Source organism: Aquarana catesbeiana, linkage group LG02 (genome assembly GCF_042186555.1).
Source record: "Aquarana catesbeiana isolate 2022-GZ linkage group LG02, ASM4218655v1, whole genome shotgun sequence".
Classification (NCBI taxonomy): Eukaryota; Metazoa; Chordata; class Amphibia; order Anura; family Ranidae; genus Aquarana; species Aquarana catesbeiana.
In genome coordinates this window covers 203,770,446-203,793,936 of record NC_133325.1, presented here as the reverse complement: position 1 = coordinate 203,793,936, position 23,491 = coordinate 203,770,446, and the positions used below count along the sequence as shown (strand labels likewise).

General features: G+C 42.5%; 1 protein-coding gene across 2 annotated transcripts in view; it reads left to right on the top strand.

Annotated features, from left to right (window-relative positions):
- Positions 1 to 23,491, top strand: part of NAA16 (N-alpha-acetyltransferase 16, NatA auxiliary subunit) — a 69,685-nt gene that overhangs the window by 831 nt on the left and 45,363 nt on the right. The window contains exons 2-4 of one of the 2 annotated variants that reach the window (XM_073614211.1): positions 9,613 to 9,697; positions 11,541 to 11,645; positions 21,015 to 21,172. In XM_073614211.1, the coding sequence (XP_073470312.1) occupies positions 9,613 to 9,697; positions 11,541 to 11,645; positions 21,015 to 21,172 (348 nt within the window). Of the gene's footprint in view, positions 1 to 9,612; positions 9,698 to 11,540; positions 11,646 to 21,014; positions 21,173 to 22,768; positions 22,950 to 23,491 lie in introns of those variants that run through there. The other variant, XM_073614212.1, reaches the window with a different exon arrangement.

Here is a 23,491-nt window from a genome sequence, read left to right as displayed (position 1 = left end):
CCAGTGATCTGACTGTACTGCTGATTACAGCTCTTTGTGTATCTTCTGATGACTCTAGTCCCCCCATCTGCAGGGTGCACATTACCTGCTCAGAGACCCATGCCAGTGATCTCTGTGTGCCACTGATCACAGCCTTCTGTGTATCTACTTCTGACCTTAGTCCCCTATTTGCAGGGAAAACATCTCCTGCCCAGAGACCCACACCCAGTGATCTGACTGTCATGGTGACCCCAGCCTTCTTAGTATTGGTATGTACTATCTACCTATACTGGTCTTTCCATCAACACATTGTACTGCCCAAAGACCCATACCAGTGATCACAGCTTCCTGTGTACCTACTGCTGACCCTAGTCTGCTGTGCTGTCTGCAGGGTGCACATTACCTGCCCAGAGACCTTCATCCAGTGATCTGACTGTAATAGTGATCCCAGCCTTCTTTGTATAGCTGTCTCCCATCAGCATGGTGCACATTACCTGCCCAGAGACCCACACTTGGTGATCTAATGGTACTGCTGATCACAGCCTGTTGTGTACCTACTTTTGACACTGGTCCCCGATTTGCAGGGTGTACATACCCTGCCTAGTGACCCATGTAGTGAGCTGTCACTTAGGCACCATTCACACTAGTGGGATTTCAGATGCGATTTGAATCGCATGACAATGGAAATCGCATTGTTTTCAGTGGTGTCTGTTCATCGGTGCGACTCCACATGGCACAATTTTGGAAAAGGTTCCACTACTACTTTGAAGCCACTTGAATGGAACTTGGTTGCATAGAATATGCAAACCACATCCATGTTCCACTACCCACTAGAGCTGCACGATTCTGGCTGAAATGAGAACCACAATTTTTTTGCTTAGAATAAAGATCGCAATTCTCACGGCGTAACATCATCTTTCACATTCTACAAAAAAATTGGCTTAACTTTACTGTTTAGTTTTTTATTAATTTGTTAAAGTGTGTTTTTTTTCCCAAAAAAATTGCGTTTGAAAGACAGCTGCGCAAATACAGTGTGACATAAAATATTGCAACAACCGCCATTTTATTTTGTAGGGTCTCTGCTAAATTATATATATATATATAATGTTTGGGGGTTCTAGCAAAAATACAGATTTTTAACTTGTAAACAACAGGTGTCTGGTTAAACTTCCCTAATTTACAGCCAGAAGTTCATTCCTTTGATCTAAAACAGGACAAAGTGTCACAATGTTTCTCCTGATCTCCATCTAAGCGATGTTGTCCAACTTAGCAGGCTGCCTGTTTTTTTTTTTGTTTTTTTTTTTTGTTTTTTTTTTCTAGACAGCTGTGAGCTGTGAGCAGAGAACTCTGCATAGAATCAGGAAAATGCTTTAGGATCTGGGGGGGGAGAATCGTGATCTGATTCTTCAACGAATAATTGTGCAGCTCTACTACCTAGCCTTATGATGATCACCACCTTCTGTGTATCTTATGCTGGCCCTGGTCCCCCATCTGCAGAGTGCACTCTGCACTGCCCAGGAACCCACATCCAGTGATCTGTCTGTACCGGTGTTCACAGCCTTCTGTGTTTCTATATAGCTGCCATTGCAATGGCTTCCTGGTAATATGCATAAGCGGGAAATGCTTTCTGACTTTCAAAACTGATTGAACCATAATATAAAGTTTACATTGCTGTGAAATTTTAGATTCATTTCTCTTCTCTTGGTGCTGATGTAAAACAATACTGGTGGGAATCTTTATAAAGCTGTTAATGTGACATTCACTTCAGGGGTATCTTGCTGGTTCACATGTTTTAACTACTTTACTCCCCATGCTTTTTTTGCACAAAACCTGCTTGTCATTTATCTCAAAAGTAGTAAATGCACTAAAAAATACATGCGTTATTTCACAAATGCATTATACTGTAATTTGTTTTGTGATATAGTGGTTCAACCATTGTCACATTTTAAAAACAATGCGGCTGTGCAGGGCTCCACCCACACAGCCGCAATATTCATTCACAGGAATCTGTGAATGACAGGACTACAAGTCCCGTCTACCACTTCAGCAGACAGCTTGTAGTTCTCTATGAACTGAGAGGGCACTAATGAGTGCTCTCGTAGTTCATTCACAAGACCTGCAGCTTTTAAACTGACAGTGATCACAGGTGCAGTGCTCTGCAGGCCCCTGTGGATTTTTTATGTGTGATTTTTTCATCGATGTAGGAGAGTGTGGAACGCAGCTGAGGCGCACGCCACTTAGCTGATGGTTCCAGACGCACGAGCTCTCTCCATACTAAAATAGACCACACGCTGTGTGACCATTAGGTTCTTTTAGAAGAAGCCTGGATTTTATTTATTTTATTTTAGTTATTTTATTTATTTATCTTATGTGCTGTTATGTTAGCTGAATAAATTACTTAAAACGTATCACACTATGGAGCCCTGATTCTTCCATATGAGGATATACTGAAGGATACTTCACAGCTGGAGCGGGTGACCCTGAGGACCCTAAAACATCATATCGCTGTCTGGTACTACATGCCTACTACCCCTGCAGGGGTGCAGGGAGCTGGTGAGTAGGGATCTTTGAGGGGGAGCACCGCAAGTCACTGGATTTGAACAGCTGTCTCCACGAAAGTCACTTACCACAGACGTTCTGTTTTTTGGTTTTGGTTTTGGTTTTTTTGTTTTTATTTTTTATGCTGGACTCTGACACACCCAATTTTTTCACCATTTTTTCACCATTTTTTCACAATTTTTTCACTAATTTTTAGGATTGAGATATCCTGATTAACGCCATTTAGCAAGTGGGTCGCACACTGATTTTCAGAAGGGGGATCCCTCTTGAACTGATTCCCTTCCATGGCACAGACTGTGGTGTTTTAATTTACTGTCGTTTTTTACTGTCATTTAATATTTCTTCACTGTTATTTACTATATTTCTATAAGTTGTCACTTATTAATCATTTTGGGATGGTCAGCCACACAGTGTTCACTTTTATGTAGGTTATGAGACTGACACGCTAGCACAGTCCACTTTTTTAATGCTGGACACTCACATTAACTACCCAATGAATTTGAGTGATTAAGGGCTTGCACTAAGCATATAAATTATATTTATACTTTTATTTTTGGGGTTCATTATATTATTTATTAAATAAGGTACCCTGGTAAGGTAGCGCCACTCACCCTCAATTAACATTCTTTATACCAGGCCACATGCCCTCAACATGGGGGGGTTGGTGCTTTGGGGTAGCACCTTATCTCCATGTTGATGGGGACAAGGGCCTCTTCCCAAGAACCCTGGCCGGTGGTTGTCGGGGTCTGATCGGAATCTGGAAGCCCCCTTTAACAAGGGGAGGCCCCCAGATCCCACCCCCCCACCCTATGTGAATGAGTATGGGGTACATTGTACCTCTACCCAGTCACCTAAAATAAAAACAGCACATAGGTTTTTTGTCAAAGTAATTTATTAAAGCAGCTCTGGCGTCTCTCCTCCTTCTGATTTCTTCTCCCTCCGGCGATGTCTCCATCCTCCCAGTTCTGCTCCCTCCGTCTTCTTCCGCTGCTGATTCTCCTCTCTGCTGTCTTCTCCCTCTGTTCTTCTTCCAATGTTCTCTCCACACTCTCTCCCACTGTAATGTTGGGTCCTCCATGTGCCATTACTTATATAGGTATGGGGTGTGGCCACCTGGGAACATCACCCGGAGGCCCAGCCGCCATGTGACATCACCACCCATCACGCATGCCTATATAAGTCATGAAGAAGAGATGTCGGAGCTGCTTTAATAAATTACTTTGACAAAAACCCTATGTGCTGTTTTTATTTGTGACACTTTTTTTTTTGGTGAATGGGTAGGGGTACAATGTACCCCATACTCATTCACATAGGGTGGGGGCCCCCTTGTTAAAGGTGGCTTCCAGATTTCGATCAGACCCTGACAACCTCTGGCCAGGGTTGTCGGGAAGAGGCCCTCTTTACCATGAACGTGGGGGGCGCAGGGCCCCCCATATTGAGGGCATGTGGCCTGGTATGGTTCAGGAGGGGGCACTCGCTCGTCCCCACACCCTTTCTTGACCTGCTGTGCTCCTCCGTGCTCGCATGCAGAAATGTATGCATACGTAAGTCGCGCCTACATATGTAAACGGTGTTCAAATCACACATGAAGTATTGCCGCGATCGACTGCGGTTGCCACGAGTGAGAGCAATAATTCTAGCAAAATACCTCTAAAACTCAAAACTGCTAACCTGTAGAAATTTTTAAACAGCGCCAATGGAGATTTCTAAGTGTCGAAATTTTTTCGCCATTCCACGAGTGGGCCCAATTTAGAAGCATGACATGTTGGGTATCAATTTACTCAGCGTAACATTATCTTTCATGGTATAGAGAACAATTGGGCTAACTTTACTGTTTTCTTATTTTTTAATTAAAAAAAACTGTATTTTTTTTTTTTTCCAAAAGAAAATGCATTTGTAAGACCGCTGCGTAAATACGGTGGGACATAAAATATTGCAACAACTGCCATTTTAGTCTCTAAATTTCCCACGATGCTCATGTGCTCTGCAGTGTAGTTGAACACCATGGGAAATGTTGTTTCAAAACATCTGGGGTGCCAAGGTTTGCCATCGCTGCTCTAGGGTGTCTGGAAAAAAAATATATAATGTTTGGGGGTTCTAAGTAATTTTCTAGCAAAAAAATGATTTTAAATGGTAAACGACAAGTGTAAAAAATAGTCTTGGTCCTGAAGTGGTTAATAGGGAGGTCTGGATCTGGTCAGGAGAGACCTGAAATAGACACCCCTTCATATGAAAGCATTGTGTTTACAGTGATCTGCTACAAGCACTTCTATGAAGCGCTGTGTAGCAAGTTCGGACATCCATGATCTTGTCAGCTCAGCTCCTGGGCTTTGTGCCAGATGCCAGCAGTTCCCACCTACAATGCTGAGTGGGACCCACAGGAGCCCCAGAGTCCAGGTGTCGTTTTGAAATGGTGCTGGGACAAATAGCCCTTGTTGCTATTCCTGTGCCGTTTTAAAATGGCACCTGGCACTTGATTGGTTCCCCTACAGTGAATGTTTAACAAATATCAAATTCACAGCTTTATAAATATGCACCCCGCTTTACAGAAATGTGGCTTTTATATTAAAATGCTGTAAACTATCTACACAAACAAAAGCTAAAACGTATATGTTAAAGTGACATAAATAAGTAGTAGCTCACTCTTATGCCCCGTACACACGATAGGATTTTTAGACGGTTCGATGGGAGCTTGTTGTCGGAAATTCCGACCGTGTGTAGGCTCCATCGGACATTTTCCATCGGAATTTCCGTCACACAAGATTTAAGAGCTTGATCTCAAATTTTCCGACAACAAAATTCGTTGTCATAAATTCCGATCACGTGTACACAATTCCGACGCACCACGTTCCACGCATGCTCGGAATCAAGCAGAAGAGCCGCACTGGCTATTGAACTTCATTTTTCTCGGCTCGTCGTACGTGTTGTACGTCACAGCGTTCTTGACGTTCGGAATTTCCGACAAGATTTGTGTGACTGTGTGTGTATGCAAGACAAGTTTGAGCCAACATCCGTCGGAAAAAAAAACGTGGATTTTGTTGTTGGAAAATCCTATCGTGCGTATAGGGCATTACAGTTAAAGAAACCTGCCAGGACCAATAGATGAGAGCTGCCTTTATTTACCTCTTTTTTGGTGCAAGAACCAAGTAACTGGTCTATAACAAATAACAGACACTATATCAGCTGCTCGCATGTAGCAGGTTGGTGACTGAGCAGTAAAGCAAGGACAAGCAGGACAGTTCTGGTGCTTGTACCTTCAGAAGAAATATTATATATGAGCACTGGATAGCAGTACATTAAATCCTAAAATAACTTGAAGCAGATCATGTCATCCCTTTTTTATATGGGATACACATGAGTTCCACAGTTTCTGTTGTTTCCTTACTACGAAAACAAAATCTGGTGAAGATGTTGGACCCTCAACTTCACCTAGCCAGCCAGACCTAGAACTTTAACCTTCTCAAGTAAAGAATAAAAGTTAATTTAATTGTGTAAATTTTACAAAATATTTTTGAGAAGTGGCTTTAGCAGTATTATAAGTTTGTTTCAAACTTCATTGCAATTGTTTAAAGTGGTTGTAAACCCACTCTACAAAAAAAAAAAAAAAAAAAAAGAAGAACCTGTATGACAAAGGCATAATGAGCATGCATGCGAGCCAGTTAACGGCACGTCAGCTGAAGAAACAACACGAACGAGCCGTTGCTTACGTGCCCATGTGCCAATGATGTCGGCACTTGCTGATACAGGGGATATCTCCTAAACTGTGCAGGTTTAGGAGATAACCGGGGTAGCTATAGGTAAGCTTTATTATAGGCTTACCTGTAGTAATAAGTGGATTGTAAGGGTTTACAACCACTTTAATGTTCAGATTTATAGATTCTCTTTTGTAGGTCTTTATTAGACAGTTGAAAACCATCTGCATGACTCCTGAGAGTATTGTTCTTGGCGCTTAAAGCAGAGCTCCAGTGTGTGTGTGTGTGTTTGTTTTTTTTGTTGTTTTTGTTTTTTTATGTGTTTATTAAAAGTCAGCAGCTACAAAAACTGTACCTGCTGACTTTTAATAAACGCACACCTTTTCCACGATCCAGTGATGTGCTCACTCGAGCCATTCCTTCTACTTGTCTTCTCTCCCCCGCATGACATCTCAACTGTGGGCACATCTTGAATGGTCCAGCAGTCTTCTGGGACCTGTGATGTGTCCCAGAAGACTGCAGGAAGGGAGGGGGAGAGGAGAACTTCCGCTCAGATCACCTAGGCGATCTGAATGGAAGTGGAAGGCAGGTACATGTCGTAACTCAGTACCTGCACCCCCCCCCCCCCCCCCCCCCAATAGCATTTTGTTTGAAAATTTTTTTTTTGGAACATCAATTTGATTTTCTGATAGTTAGTGGGGTCGTTTTCTACTGTAGTGATAAAAAAAATTGAAGGAGCCAGTTGGAAAACTTTTCTCGAATGAATGAAATTCTAAATGTTAATGTGGTTTTCATTTGGGAAATGCCATTCATTGCAAAATTGAATGTTAAAAACAAACTGAATTTTAAAGTACTTTTGTAAAGTATTTGTCAAGTCTCTGATGGCATTATTACATGTACTGACGAGTTATTTTTTTTTTTTTTTTTAATGAACATTTGTACAAACACCTATCCTTGTACGGCTAGCTTTAGAATGTCTGTTCAGTTTAAAATGCATTAAGATTCCCCCCACTCCCCCCCCCCCCCCCCCCCTTCTTGCGCTGTCAGATACTTGTCACTTTGACAGAAAGTGAGGTGGGCCTCCCCAAAAGGAACACTGTTCAAATAAAATTAAGAAAAAGAAACATTTTTCTAACTCTTCCTACATACACAAAACATCAAAAGTTTATTTTGCTGTTTGTGAGATTTTTTCTCACTTCTTTCTCTGACACCTGTTTCCTCCCAGTTCTTGTACTGACAGCTGTCATATAGAGAGGAAGTGAGGGGTGACTGCAATAAACACTCCACACCCTTCATCCTTTTTATCAAAAACTTTAATTAAACACTTTGGCTGGTTGTTGGCTTTAACCTCCCTGGCGGTATGATTATTTCGGATTTTAGGTGCTGAAAGCGGTACAATTATTTTGCATGGAAATTTGGCGTTTTATATTGTAGGTCTGTAATTCTTAACAATAACACACTTAAATCTTGTCCAAACAAGAGTCTAGTAGATATCCCGGGTATGATAAAGTTTGAAACACAAAAACATAAATTATAATATAATAAATAAAAATAAATAAAAAAAAAAAAAAATTAATAATAAAATAAATTTCCCCACGATTCACTTTAGCTCAATTCTGCAAGTGTTCTAATTTACTATCGTTGTTTTCTAGCTGGTCTAAAGCTACTTTTGATGTAAAGGGACACTTTTTGGTTGCTATGGACAATCTCCAGTTTCCAGGCAGAAAGAACAGTATATATAACATAAAACTGCATGCAGGGCATAGGACAAAGCACTGGGAACAAAAGGGATGTGAAATAATTTCATACAGTACTGTAATCTGTAAGATTACAGTACTGTATGTGTTATGATTTTACACTTTTTTGAATTTGCCGCCAGGCTCCGCCCCCGTGCGTTGCGCCGCTCGCAGGGAACGGAGCCTGGCACGGAGAGGCTTCGGAGGAGGACGGAGCCCGCAGACACAGCGGGGGGACATCGCAGGATCCCGGGGTCAAGGTAAGTAAAGCCACACCAGGATCCTGCGATGTAATCCCGAGTGTGGCTCGGGGTTACCGCTAATGGTCCTGAATTTTAACCCCGAGCCACACTCGGGAAAACCGCCAGGGAGGCTACAGAAGTCGTCTCACTAGACCTCTAAAACGTATTATTATTTATTCCTTTAGGGGATCAAGTGCATGTAGCCTTTGGTACAGTTGGAATCCGGCCTGCCAGGGCAGCGCTAATTTTTCATTGATGAGTGTAAAAGAACAGTTACCACAGGGGACAGGACAGATTCTCAGACCTCTCACCTAACAACTCTGTGCAGGTCCTCAGACTTCTTACCTCTTTGTACAGCTCCTCGGACCTTTCACCCCACTACTCTGTACAGCTCCTCGGACCTTTCACCCCACTAATCTGTACAAGACCTTTCTCCCCACTACTCTGTACAGCTCCTCGGACCTTTCACCCCACTAATCTGTACAAGACCTTTCTCCCCACTACTCTGTACAGCTCCTCTGACCTTTCAGCCCACTACTCTGTGTACAGCTCCTCTGACCTTTCAGCCCACTATAGGGGTGCACTGAATGGAAATTTTGGTGCTGAAACTGCAGGATGCACTTTGCCGAAAATCGAAAATTACAGTTTTTAAAAAATATTTATATTTTTATACATAATTGTATTTGCCTTTTTAATTAATATCATCAATTTAATTAATATGAATGTATTATTATTGGCACATTTAGTGCAAGAAAGTCTCAAGAAAAATGCAGTCCACAGTCTCTAACCATCTCTTGTATCATGTCCACAGTCTCTAACCATCTCTTGTATCAAGTCCACAGTCTCTAACCATCTCTTGTATCATGTCTGCAATCTCTTACTTAAACACACTGCTAATAGTATGAGAAAAATTTCCATTTGGTGCACCTCAGACATGATACAGGAGATGGCCAGAGACTGCAGACATGATACAAGAGATTAATGCAGGCTGCATGTGCCCGGATCAGAGCAGCGATCTCCCGATGTGTCACGGATCTGGATTTGAATTGCCTGGGTCGCAGTAACAATGTCCTGCCTCCTGTGATCATGTCACACTCATTCAATGTCCCGGCTTCACAGGAGGCAGGACATTGTTACTGGAGCTGCCCGGACAATTTAGCTCCCTGACACAGGACCTTGGGATGCTCTTTCTGCAACACCCCAAACCTCTCACCCAATTCTACAGTATACAGCTCATCAAAACTCTGTGAGGCAGTATAGCATGGCATGATGAGGGACCAGATAATTATCTCCATACACTTTTTTTTCTTTAAATGTTATTATTTTATATTATTATTTATAATATATATATTTATCTGCTTGAAATAACAAAAATATTTTTTCTTTCTTTTTTTTTTTTTGTAGAAATGCTATGAACAAAAGCAATATAAAAATGGGCTTAAATTTTGTAAGATGATCTTGTCCAACCCTAAATTTGCTGAACATGGAGGTAAGATTTTGTGGAGGTAGAGCAAAATGTGGGGTTGATTTACTAAAACTGGAGAGTGCAAAATCTGGGGCATTAAGCTTCCAAGTTGTTGTGTCAAGCTGAAGTTAGAAGCTGATTGTCTATTATGCACAACTGCACCAGATTTTGTGCACTCCAGTTTGAGTAAATCAACTCCTATGTTTCTTAGTTTCTCATGCAGTCATTTTCTTCATGGTATTTCCTCTGATGTTATTACTAGATGTACAAGCACACATGGGACTGAGTAAAATAACATTGCTTTTACTAGGGCTCATGCACAGTATCAAAACTAGGCACCGGGAGGTACAGGTGCAGCATGCGGCCAGCTACCAGCAGTCCTGGTAAAATCAATGACAAGCTGAAATATGCAGTGACTGTACCGTTATGAGTGGATCTTAAGTTTAGGAATGTATGCCCCAAACATGGAACTTCTGCAACTCTTGCAATAGGCATTTCATATTTGGTGAGATACTCTGTAAGGGTTAAAGTATAATTAAAGGCAAAACTTTTTTTAAGTTTTGGGTAGAGTGGAGATGGATTAGAACACCTGTCAGTTTTTATTGTTGTCTGTGCACACATTAGGGAGATTCGTTCTCTTTATTTGTCCTGTTTACAATTATCATTGACGGTAAAGAAAAGAAAATCCCACATTTTGGATTGTCCCCAGAAAAGTAATAGAGGGGAAATCTTCCAATAGGGATACTAGTTCTGGTGATCTGGGGATCCCCAAAAGATTCCCTTAATTTGCATTTCCTCTCACTTCCTGTTTGGCTATTGGACAGGAAGTAAAGGAAAATCTCCATAATGGGGACACAGGTTGCAAAACAAAAAGCTGACATGGGTTATGACCCTCCCTTGCTCTATTCAAAGTAAAGAAAAATACATTTTGCCTATGGTTCTAATTTAACTACTTCTAAAGAGATGAAAACCTGCAGCTTTCCTCATCCGTCTAGAAATAATATGGTGAAACAGCAGTTTCTAACAGAAAAAGGTAGATAATCACTTGGATGGGATTATTTATTTTTTTTTCAACAAAAATGAGTCACAGTGGTGGCACGCTTACTTGATAAAATTTATATAAATGTTTTGAATTTTATTGATAACATTCTTCATTTTGATCAATTAAACATTTGTTGTACTTAAAGTGTTACTAAACCCAGTAATATGAAAATAGTTCATCCGCCCCCTCACAGTGCCCACAGCTTATAAATATTTTTTTTACATTAAAATATTGCCACTGTATACCTTTTTGGATGATCTTTATACCAAGGTTACATCATAAACTGCACAGTTTCTTCAGTGCTGAGAGTTCAGGAGGTGGAGATTTTCTCACTGCAGCCTGTAAACACGCCCACATGTGTGATGCCAATATCATGTGACCTGGCTATCTCTCAGAACAAGGAACTGTTTTCTCCAGCATAAAAGAAGCAACTGAGCATGTGCGGGTTGAGGTTGGCTACCTTGCCTGTTCTTTCCAATGTAGACATTGCAGGAGGGGGAGGATCAGTGCATACAGGATTTTACACAATGCAGAGGATTAACCCCTAAAGTTCCACAGTGAGTATAACAAGCATGCTATTCTGCATATACAGACTGATTTTACTGTTGTGGGTTTAGTAACACTTTAATGTTCTGTTCTTTTTTTTTTTTTTTTTTTTTTTTTTTTTATTTATTTCTTAAATACTGTAATATAAAAAGCATACAATTTACATATAAGCTTGTTGCAAATTCATGTAGCTAGCCTATTAAAAGCTAATCAAGGGTCAAATGGTTATATTAATAAATGATCTAGTATCTAACTAGAAGCTCTTTTAATTTTTTACAGAAACATTGGCAATGAAAGGACTGACACTGAACTGCCTGGGAAAGAAAGAAGACGCCTATGAGTTTGTGCGAAAAGGTCTACGCAATGATGTTAAAAGTCATGTCTGTATCCTTTGCATGGTATTTTTTAAGTGACATTTTTATAACTGGTAGTACATAAAGTTAAATGAAAAAGCTGCGGGGGCGTGGCTACGGCATGCAGGAGTGAAGACGTGCTCTCCTTGAGCTCCGTGCAGCCCGCTCTACACAAAGCCTGATCAGCAGCATTTAAGGGGGCTTTATCACCCACAACGATGCCCCCGAAACGCAAACCATCTCCTCAACCACAGCGGACCCCTCGAGGCCGGTCAGAATCGCTGGAAAACTACTTTCATGGGACTCGCAGAGGAACGGCAAGTACAGCCAAGATGGCGCCCGGAGGCCACGCTTCCAGAGCTACCTCCCCTATCAGCTCCCCACGCTTACCGCTACCTTCCCTGCCTCCCCCCTCCTCTCCCTCCGGATCGGACAGGTCAGAAAGGCTCCCTGAAAGAGGAGATGCCTGGGGGGATAGAGACATTCGCTCTCATATACTCTCCCTTCCCACCAAGGATGACTTGGAGAAGTTTGTGCACAGAGTAGAGAAGGCCATGAGGCAGGACATAGAAGACTTACAAGCAGACACAGCACATCTAGGGGGGAGAGTGGAAACGCTGGAGACACAGTGGGAAGAGACTGCTCCCACATTACAAGCCCTTACAGACCGCTGTAAATCGCAGGATCGCAGGATTGAAGCCCTGCTTGACCAAATGGATGATGCTGAGAACAGAAGCAGAAGGGTTAACATACGCATCAGAGGCCTACCTGAGGCCACAGGCCAGAGAGATATTGTTCCTACCCTGCAAGGGGTCTTTAAACAAATATTAGGCCGCCAGGCGCCAGAACATATTGAGATAGACCGGGCACATAGAGCCCTGAGACCTCCATCTGAAGACCCTGACAAGCCCAGAGACATTATCTGCAAACTGCATAAGTATTCTCTTAAGGAACAGATCATGACCCAAGTCCGCGGACTCAGACATGTGGATTTTGATGGAGCCAAACTATCTTTTTTTCCAGACCTCTCCAGACGCACGCTGATGCAGCGTCGTGCCCTCAAACCACTGCTGGCGGCCTTACAGGATGCCCAACTGCCCTATAGGTGGGGATTCCCCTTCAGCCTATCTGCAACTAAAGACGGTAAACAATCTACACTGCGGAGCAAGGCTGATTTACCCCATTTTCTGGAGTCTCTTGGACTGCCGCAGGTGGACATTCCGGACTGGAGGACCTCGCCGGAGATACCTCTCCCAAATCGCCCTGAACAGTGGCAAGCGAATCGCCGCAGACGCCGCCGAGGATCCAGGAGGGGCCCCCCTGCTCGGGCATCCCACCCTCCATCTCCTCAAGGAGAAACCTAAGAAACAGAACTTCCCAACATGGGTATCCTAAATGTCCCCTGGACGTTATTTTTTCTTTGGGGGGTTTTTTTTTATTCCTTCTTTGTCATTTTTTTGACATCCCTCCCCCCCAGCTGCTGATTCATCATATGCACTTGGTATTGAGGTGCAATTTTTGTGCACAACACAATGAGCGGGTTTCACCACGGTCTCACCCCCCGTGCTGTATCACTTACCTCCAATAGGTCAACTCCTAGGAGTTTTGTTCCCGTATTGGGAATTGGCGCTGCTGGCTGACCCCCGCTGCTCCTTCTTACTGGAGGAGGGGCGGGGGTCACCGACCAGTGGCAAGGTTGCACTTTTCCCTACTTTTAGGGTTTTTGGTTTTTCTATGTTTTTTGTTGTGACTGTTTTTTCTTATATGTTTATGTTCTTAACACCTGCAATAACCATGGTCTATTTCTTAGGTACATATTGGAGCTTAATGTGTCCCTCAGGCTACATTTTGACGATAAGATTACGCTTTGGATCAATCCCCCTCTTGCTGACAGAATGGCGACCCTTCCCCACTCTTTTCTACTATGGCTGATCTAAAAATCGGGTCCTACAATGTGCGAGGCCTGGGATCACCCTCCAAAAGGGGTAAGTTGTGGCTTGAGATGAAGCGTTCAGGGGCGCATGTGTTTTTTTTGCAGGAAACTCACTTCAGTGCTGACTCGGTCCCCCGGCTCCCCACACACTTATACCGGTCCTGGTTTCTTAGCAACTCCCCAAGACCCAAATCTGGAGGCGTTGCCATTGCGATACACAAAAATTGCCCCTTTGTCCTAACGGATCAACTCATAGACCCCCATGGCAGATATGTGTTCGTCAAGGGCTCCATTTACTCCCGTAGGTTCACGTTTGCAGCTGTGTATGCCCCAAATAACAAACAACTTACCTTTATAGACTCTATCTTAGATACCCTGACCTCCTTTAAGGAAGGCCAACTTATAATGGGAGGGGATTTCAATGTCAGCCCCGACCCACAGATAGACACTTCTTCCAGTCGCTCGGCCCACTCCTTTGCCTTTCTGAAACACTTCAGGAAATCACTACAGGCACACCATTTAGTGGACTGCTGGAGGCTATTACACCCAGTAGATAGAGATTATAGCTATTTCTCAGCTACACACAATGTCTACACTCGTATAGACTTACTACTAATGGACCAATACTCCCTAGACTCCCTGTCTGGCGCTTCAATTGGCTCCATCACACTGTCGGACCACGCTCCGGTCTTCATCTCCTTGCGGCCCTTGTCTGCGGAGGCTCGTACATGGAGCTGGCGCCTAAACGAATGCATTTTGGATGATGCGGTAGCACACAAACAGGTGCTAGATGCCATCTCTCTATACTTTGATGAGAACACAACTGGTGAGGTGGGCATGGGCTCGGTGTGGGAAGGACATAAAGCGGTTATCCGAGGGGAGCTAATATCTCAGGGATCAAGATTAAAGAGGGCTAGAGAAGGGGAATTGCAGGACCTATTGGGGAAGATTCAAAAAACAGAATTGATACACAAACGACACATAACCCCTACAGTCACCTCAGAATTACAGGCCCTCAGACAGGATTTATCCAGACTGCTGGATGCTAGGATCAGGGCACGAATGAGGCATGTAGCACACAAATTCTACGAATTTGGTAATAAGTGCGGACGACTATTGGCGAGAGCCCTTAGGCCCCAACGGGCTTCAGGCCATGTACACAAACTGACTTCGACAACAGGTACACCGGTGGTGCACTCCTCAAAAATAGCCCACGCCTTCAAAGAATACTATGCTCAGCTATACCACCTCCCGAGCACAGTGTCTGGCCTAACGGATACCCAACAGACTGACCGTATTGCACAATACCTTACAGAAGCCCAATGCCCACAACTGGCGGCTTCCATTAGTAAACAGCTGGATATACCTATCTCCCTTTTGGAAATTAAGACTGTGATTAAAGATCTCCCTAATGGGAAAAGCCCGGGTCCAGACGGCTATACTAACGCATACTATAAGAAGTACTCAGAAGTACTCACGGAACCCATGTGTGCTTATTTCACAGCCTTGGCTTCCGGTACGGTGATGCCTAAGGAAGCTCTGATGGCACATATCACAGTCCTTCCAAAAGAAGGGAAAGATCATTCCATGCCAGGGAGCTATAGGCCAATATCCCTCCTAAACACCGATGTCAAAATCCTAGCAAAAATTCTGGCCAATAGACTCAAACCGATCCTTCCGTCACTTATACACCCGGACCAGACGGGATTCATAATGGGTAGGGAGGCCAGGGACAACTCTAATAGAGCACTCCAACTGATACACTGGGCAGAATCTTGGAACACAACACATCCTCGCCTCTTGCTCTCTACCGATGCCGAAAAGGCATTCGATAGGGTTGATTGGACTTACATGAGGGCAGTGCTGACCAGGCTTGGCCTGGGCCCCAGCATGCTCTCATGGATATCCTCCCTATACAGTTCTCCAACAGCTAGAGTAAAGGTGAACGGTTTACTATCAGACGCCTTTCCAATACATAATGGGACACGCCAGGGGTGTCCTTTATCCCCTTTGATCTTCGCTCTGACATTGGAGCCCTTGCTAAACAAAATACGCCTTAATAGGGATATCAGGGGCTTCACTGTGGGACCAACTGAACATAAGCTTTCCGCCTACGCGGATGACGTCTTATTCTACGTCTCGGAGCCCCTCATGTCACTACCCAACATCATGGCAGAACTGAAGGAATTTCACTTACTATCTAACTTTAAAATCAACTACAACAAATCTGAGATCTTGTCCCTAAATATACCCATGGCTTTGCGTACACAGCTGCAGACTGCCTTCTCGTTTACGTGGTGCCAGACCTCCCTGAAATATTTGGGGATTTACCTACCCACACAATGTTCCCAGCTCTATACATGTAACTATTCACTACTGCTCACTAACATCAGAACAGACCTAAAATCTTGGAATAGAGCTGCATTCTCATGGATGGGCCGAGTCAGCATTTTGAAGATGAATGTGCTACCCCGCATTTTATTTTTCCTGCAGATGGTGCCCATCGCCCTGCCTAGGACTTTCTTCTCGACCCTCAACAGCCTGTTTATACAGTATATATGGAGTGGGAAGGGCTCCAGACTAGCCCTTCGCACGATACAACGCCCTAAAGCAAGAGGGGGAATGGGGGTCCCAATGATACGCAAGTACTATGAAGCTATAGCCTTACAGCGTATTTTGGATTGGTATCACAATGTCTCCCTTAAACTGTGGGTCCCGCTCGATAAATTTCTAGCTGGCCGAAATCTATCACATGCACCATGGGTTCCCAGGGAGAGCAGAGGTCTGTCGGTGCTGGTCTCTCCAATGGCTTCACACACCTTAAACGTGTGGGATGCCTTGAATAGGAAAGGGAAGCTCGCTCCGGCGATTTCCCCTCTAGCACCCCTAGGTGGCTTCCCATGGTTCACTCCGGGGGAACACCCATCTTTTTTCCGTACGTGGACAGCTGATGGGGAGATCAGATGCGGCAGATTTGTTCAGGATCAAGGCCTAATACCATTGGCTAAGCTGAGGGAACTGTTCGGCCCATTCCCAATGGACGAATGGCGCTATAGACAACTTAAACATTTTATTGATAGCTTACCACAGGGGGTTCGTTCCCCCACGGTGGCATCGCCTTTTGAACGATTATGTATGTCATCCTCTATCACCCCCCATGCGATCTCAGTGTTATATGAGTTACTGCAATCTTCACAGGAAGAGGAAAAACTGGGATTTATTAGGGAGTGGGAGAAAGATCTTAACCACACCTTTACAGAACCCCAATTAGAACATCTTTTCCGCCTTACCCATACGAGCACTGTTGACACCAAAATGCAAGAGAACAGCTATAAGGTTTTGACCAGGTGGTACAGGGTCCCCACTAAGCTCACTAAGATCTATCCGTCTCTTTCCGCCGCATGCTGGAGGGAATGCGGGCTTCGGGGTTCATTCCTCCACATTTGGTGGGAATGCCCCAAACTACGACCATTCTGGCTGGACATACATACTCAAATTAAACTCATATTGGATGTGGAACTCCCAGACTCACCACTGGAATCCTTACTGCACTTCCCTACCATTCCTCTCGGCCAGTATCGCAAGTCAATTCTACCACACTTACTTAACGCAGCACGAAGGTTGATCCCTATACATTGGAAAAAGCCTCAAATACCCACACGTGCCGAATGGATGGGGATGGTTGATAATATTATGGCCGCAGAGGAATGGATGGCGAAGTGTAAAGACAAATACGAAAAGTTCTACTCAATATGGGCCACATGGATGCACTACACAGGTCAGGGGAAGGTGCCAGCCAGTGGATCTTCTCAGATACAGAACCCCAATTAATCCTCGCGTCTGAGGATGTTTTTTGACAGATATTGAAGTAACTACCAACAGGTGACTGATACACAGACGAGCTCTAATAGGCCCAGAGCAGTTCAATATGGTAGACCATGAGAAGAGGTGTAACATTTCCTTTTTCTTTTTCGTTCTCCCTTTGTTCCCCCCCCTCCCTTTTTCCCCCTTTTTTTCTTTTTTCTGTTTTTTCTGATACTTTCATTATTATAAAAAGAATAATTACAGTATGTTATGGCTTACATCAAGGTTTATGACCTGGCGTTCGACCTGGTCTCAGGTACTATGGGTTCCAGTTAAACCCATACAGTTGACTGATGGTTATAGTCTTGTTCTGGGATCCTCCATCGGGGAGCAATAGGGGTGATCAATGGTTGTGTGAATTTATAAGTGTCGATTAGATGACTATAAATATCCCCCTACCATATTGCCCCTGATGTGTACAAGATCCTGGGTAATACACATATTCATTTGATACATAACACCCCCTTATGTAATTTGTACATACTTCGTATGTATTAACTGTTATGCTATGTCTCTCTGTATTTTTTTTTCATGGAAATATCTTTAAAATAAAGATTATATAAAAAAAAAAAATGAAAAAGCTGCACGTTAAATGGTAGTTTCCTGGTGATAAAATATATAAATGTATCAATTAAAAAGGCATTTATTCAATTAGAAAGGACAAACATACACAGAAAAAATTGGGCAGGCAAAAGCCCAAAAATATATCAAATCGCATGTACACGATGGGTGGTCAGACCTAACATCAAATGTTTTATATGGAGCTTGCCAACATATTTCATGGCACATAGGCTGGCTCTTCAGGGCTTTATTCCAAGAGTGGCTCCTCAAGTCTAGACAATTCATCAGGTGTGTTCAAGCTAAGGGTAGACCATCAATGCACCGTCTTGCTTGTATCAGACGTATATATAGAACCCACTGCACAAATCGACTAGCGTGTCCACTCATATCTGAGTATAACGGGTCCCTCAGGACCAGACCAATGGCCGTACAATCCCTTCACAGATTGAATAACGCCAGATGGTTCCACAAGTAAGGGCTCCACAAGCTAAGATCTCCTCCAGAGCAAAAGGGTTCGCATGTCCCCTGAGCATAGATGGAGAGGGAGTATGTATGTAAGGAGCCCAACACGGTGTACTATTTTGCCCTATTATCTGAGCACTGGACTTCCACTATGGGTGTCCTTGGAGGCTGCGGAACTTGATCCTATCTCAGTGGAGACACTGGGTTTGTAATGTGTTTGCAGATGATTCGGGTGATTCAACAACAATCATCCACTATTAGTTACAGATTTTGAGCAGTGTAAGAAAACTCTGGCAAATTGATTTCTTCCTATGCAGCATTAGTTTCTATATTCTTAAACCCCATGTTTCAACTTGTTTCTGATGGTGGGTCCTTAAGGCACTATGGGGAGTCTTTAATGTAATATCCCTTGAGGGGGGCCCTTTCTGCACCTCACTATTCTTCTCTTATGAACCCCCAGCCTTGTAGATCTCTTGGTACTTACAAATAAAAAAATGTTTTTAATTCTACTATCAAGGGATTGTTCTAGCTACAGACTCTGACACAATTTGAATGCACTGTGTATGGCTCAAAGACACAACTGCTAGAGATTTTATGTTGACAGTCTAAAATTCTCTGTTGGAAGGCTAGGCCCCCAAGCCCCTACAATATGTGGAGCGCTGGGAAAGGACCTCTCTGAAATCACAGATCGAGAGGACTGGGGCAGAACTGGTGTACCATGTCCTATTGTTCCATAAATGCCTTGGCTATAGAACCCAAATTTAAATTCCTTGCACTGATATATGGTACCCTAAAGATTGGCAAATTTCACTCCATCAGTGTCAGGTTAATGCTTTAAGGGCTGCCAAACCCAGGGTACACTTTTTCACATATGATTAACTTGTCCTCGAATTAGGTGATTTTTGGGGCAGGATATACCAGATAGTCAACATTATTTTGGGGAGTGGCATTCTGAAGAATGCTAAAGAGGCCCTACTAAGTTTGTTGAAACCAGGGTACTGTACAAATACACAGTTTCACCTCCTTGCTTTCCTTTTTATGATGGTAAACCAGGTTCTAGTCAGGTTCTTCTTTTTGCAGATGTCTGTGATTCTTCTTCCCTTATTTATTTATTTATTTATTTATTTATTATTTAAAATTGCGGTATTCAATTGTAAATGCAAAACTGAGCCTCTAGGCATTACCCCACCTCAAAGTAATTAACATACAAAAACAACAATCAGTAATAAAAGAACAACCAGTGCTCAGTACCTACATAAAGGAGGTAGAGTAATCAATTCTGCTTCCAGACTTCAAATTCAGGAGCCAAAAGGGGACCCCCCCCATTCCCTCAATTCACAAATCATTGTATTGGAGGAGGTAAATAAACATGTAGTACTGAGAAGACTCAGCCCATAGATAGAAAAGTAGCCCCTTATTGTTCACTGGGCAATGATAACACAATTTAAGAAGCTGAGGAAAACCTTCAGCCTTTAGAACCACAAGTGTTGTGACTAAGAAAATTACTAAACGTTGATAATGATTACATAATTAAGTATAACTAAAGGCACATTATTATTATTATTATTATTATTTATTTATTTCGTGGAGAGGGGTTGGACCTCCTGTCAGTTTTTATTGCCTTCTATGCCCCTATTAAGGAGATTCACTCTCTCTATTTGTCTTGTTTACCATTCTCCTTGCAAGTGAAAAAAGGAAAACCCAAATTTTGCGTTGTCTCCAGAAAAGTAATAGAGGAGAAATTTTTCTATCAGGACACTAGCTCAGGTGACCTGGTGGTTCCCAAGGAATTCCCTTAGTTTGCTGGAATTTCCTCTCACTTCCTGTTTGGCTATGGGACAGAAGTGAAGGGAAATCTCCACAATGTGACACAGATGGTGAAAAAAAATCTGACAGAGGTTATAACCCTTACTCTAAAATGGGGGACAAAATTGTTTTGCCTATATTTCTACTTTAAAGTGGAGCTCCAGGTAAAAATAAATATTTTTTCAAAATAGCAATAATTTTAACTCTAATAATTAGTATCCTATGCCCACAGTACTGCTGTGTACTGTACAAATGATAGTTTAATTCATGTTGGAAACTACACACATTGCTTTTTTCGCAGCGCTGTGATTAGGATTTTTGGTAAGGGATGAAGGGAGGGTGAATGACACAATCTTTCACTGTACTAGAACTTGAACTATCAGTCACAGAGCAAGACAGAGAGAGCACTGTGTGTAGTTTCCTGCATGAATGCTGTCCTTTCTAGAGAGTAGCTATGGGCATAGGATACGAACCGTTAGAGGTCGTCTATTTTGATTTAAAAAAATGATATATATTCTTTCATTAATCTATTCATCCATTTTTACTAATAGTACTGTTCAGATATGCAGATAAATAATTTGTGCTTGGCCAAATACGCTTTTCATTTAGATTGCCATAATCACTAGGGCCAAACTGTGCAGGCTTGTTTCTGTCATCTCTATTCTTGCATTACTGCTATACAAAATAAAGCTGGCTCTTGGGGCAATTCATTACTTCACCATTAAGTGAATAGTGTGCAATGGTTTTTCATCTGTTTTCCTCAACATTAGACAGGTTGGCATGTGTATGGCCTTCTACAGAGGTCTGACAAGAAGTACGATGAAGCAATCAAGTGTTATAGAAATGCACTTAAGCTGGACAAGGACAATTTGCAGATACTCCGGGACCTCTCATTATTACAGATACAGATGAGAGACTTGGAGGGGTATCGGGTATGTATGTCTGCATTTATCTTTCTCAATTTCTAGAACTACTAAATGAATAATGTGAAATGCTTATATTTTCATTCTTATGTAATTCTATTATCCTTCTAATATAATTGGTTATAAGGCTTTTGTTTTGCCTACAGAACCAAACTTCTAAGTAGATCCCCTAAACCATTTACAGAAGGGCATTAAAGAGTGTGTGAAATTGGAAAATCCCAATGATGATTTGTTCCCAGACTTGAAATATAAACAAATAGCTTGTGTCAGCAAAATCCATTCTTCAAATATGGGACTGGTGTAGTATTTTACTTTCTCCAACACTCCTGAGACAATGAGTGGGGGTGGAAAATACATTTAGGGGAAGAAGAGGGGCAGAGGTTTATGTTGGTTGCCCATTATTCACCTTGAGCTAGGACGATCTTCAACCCGGTCCTGGAGTATGCTAGATGCCCTAAAACGCTGTATCCTTTGTGCCACAGGATGTAAATCCCACACAGACACTATACAGCCTGGGTTTTTGCAGATAAAATATTTGTTTGGGGGCAAATCAGTTATTGAGATGCTTCCATTAAAAAAAAAAAAAATTATATATATTCTTTAAAGGGTAAGTTCACCTTTACAGGAAAATCTGTAAGGTGAACGTACACAGGACCCCCTCCTCACAGCCCGATATATAAAAATGGATTTAGCTGTTGAGCCCAGGAGCTGCACTCCCACACTGGCCAATCAAAACGGCCAAAGACTGGAACCCAGGGAGAGGATGCTGGTCAGACTGTTATAACTAGGGTGAGTATTTGTGCATTTACTTCCACATCAGTAGACCCATAGCTCTATGAGACTGAAGTTCTATGCATACAGTAATCTGTCTTGCGAGTATGGAGTTTGGACCTGCCCTCTTCTATTTCTTGAGCCTCTTTGTCCCTTCAGTGTGGCGGGAGACCTAACTGACTTATATGGATAATTGAGCCAAGCTAAGTCAAGACTAAGTCCCCCATTCGTTTTGATATAGTTTCAACTGAAGGTAGCGCCTCCCCTCCTCCTCCTTCTTTTTTTTTTTTTCCTCAGCATATGATCGATTTTCATTGCCCAGCTTTTGACACATTTAATTTCAAATTTATTTTTTTTTTTTTATAAGAAGAATAAGTAGTTTTTTTTTTTTTTTTTTTTTTTTTACTTTGCTTTGAAATCTAGCTTAGAAATGTGACCTTTCTCTTGGCACTCCTCTCTCTCTGTTTCCATTACTGTGCCTTTCTGTGTTGGGGGATCCCGTTTGAAAAATGTTGGGTCTTGTGGAGGCAGCAAAGCATCTATAGGAGGTGGCAAGTGGGAAGTTCTCAGTGGGGTTCCTGACTTGGTAGGTCTTCAGACCACATAATATTGCTCTGTTAATGTCTTGCTGGAATTTTGTTTGATTTGGGTAGTTTTGACAACATCACTTATGATGAAATGCGTCTGAAGGAGGGTATGTACTGACGTCACCACGCGATTTTACTAGGAGTACGGGCTCCGTTTGTTTATTGCCAGCCAGCATTGCTTTTAACATATGCGAATAATCATCTTATGGATGTAAGTGTATTACCTTTTTTCTATTAAACACTATAGACTGTATTACGCTATGGTCAGTCTTTTCTTTTTGGGTCACTTGCCTAAACGAATACGGACTCCATAGACGTGAGAGGGAGAGATTGCAGCCATCCAGCCTGCATAAACCGATTTGATCATCCCCTGCAAGCTAAAGGCCGTGGCTGGGTTATAGCCATCTGCCCTTTATGCTTGCCGTCTGGTAAGCAGGTCTATGTTATGGTGGTTGGGCACTCTCCTGTTTGTATGAAATCACTGTGGTGCCATTAAGAAGAAAAGCGATTTTTATTTATTTTTTTTTTATATATGGACTTTTTATATGCCTTAACTTGAATGATTGAAACCTTTTAGCGGAGCTTCTCTCTTTTAATTTACTTTTTGTGTGTATCCCACTTTATGCTGCTGCTTGTAACTATTTTTATATATACTTTATTTAGATTTTAGCGTGGTTCCTTTTGCCAATTAGTTGTTGTTTTAGTATTCTGAGATTAAGGGCTTTTATTGGGGGCTTACAGAACTTTTTCTTTTAAGGGTAAAACTTTTTTTTTCATTTTAGATAGAGTAGGGGGGGGGGGGGGGGGGGGGTTATACCCCCCCCCCCCCTTTTTTTTTTTTTTTTTTTTTTTTTTGCCATCTGTTTCTCGTTGGGGAGATTTTCCTTCACTTTCTGTCCCATAGCCAAAACAAAAAGTGAGAGGTAATCCCTACAAAGTGAGGGAAACCCTTGCTTGTTGGGTGTCCCCA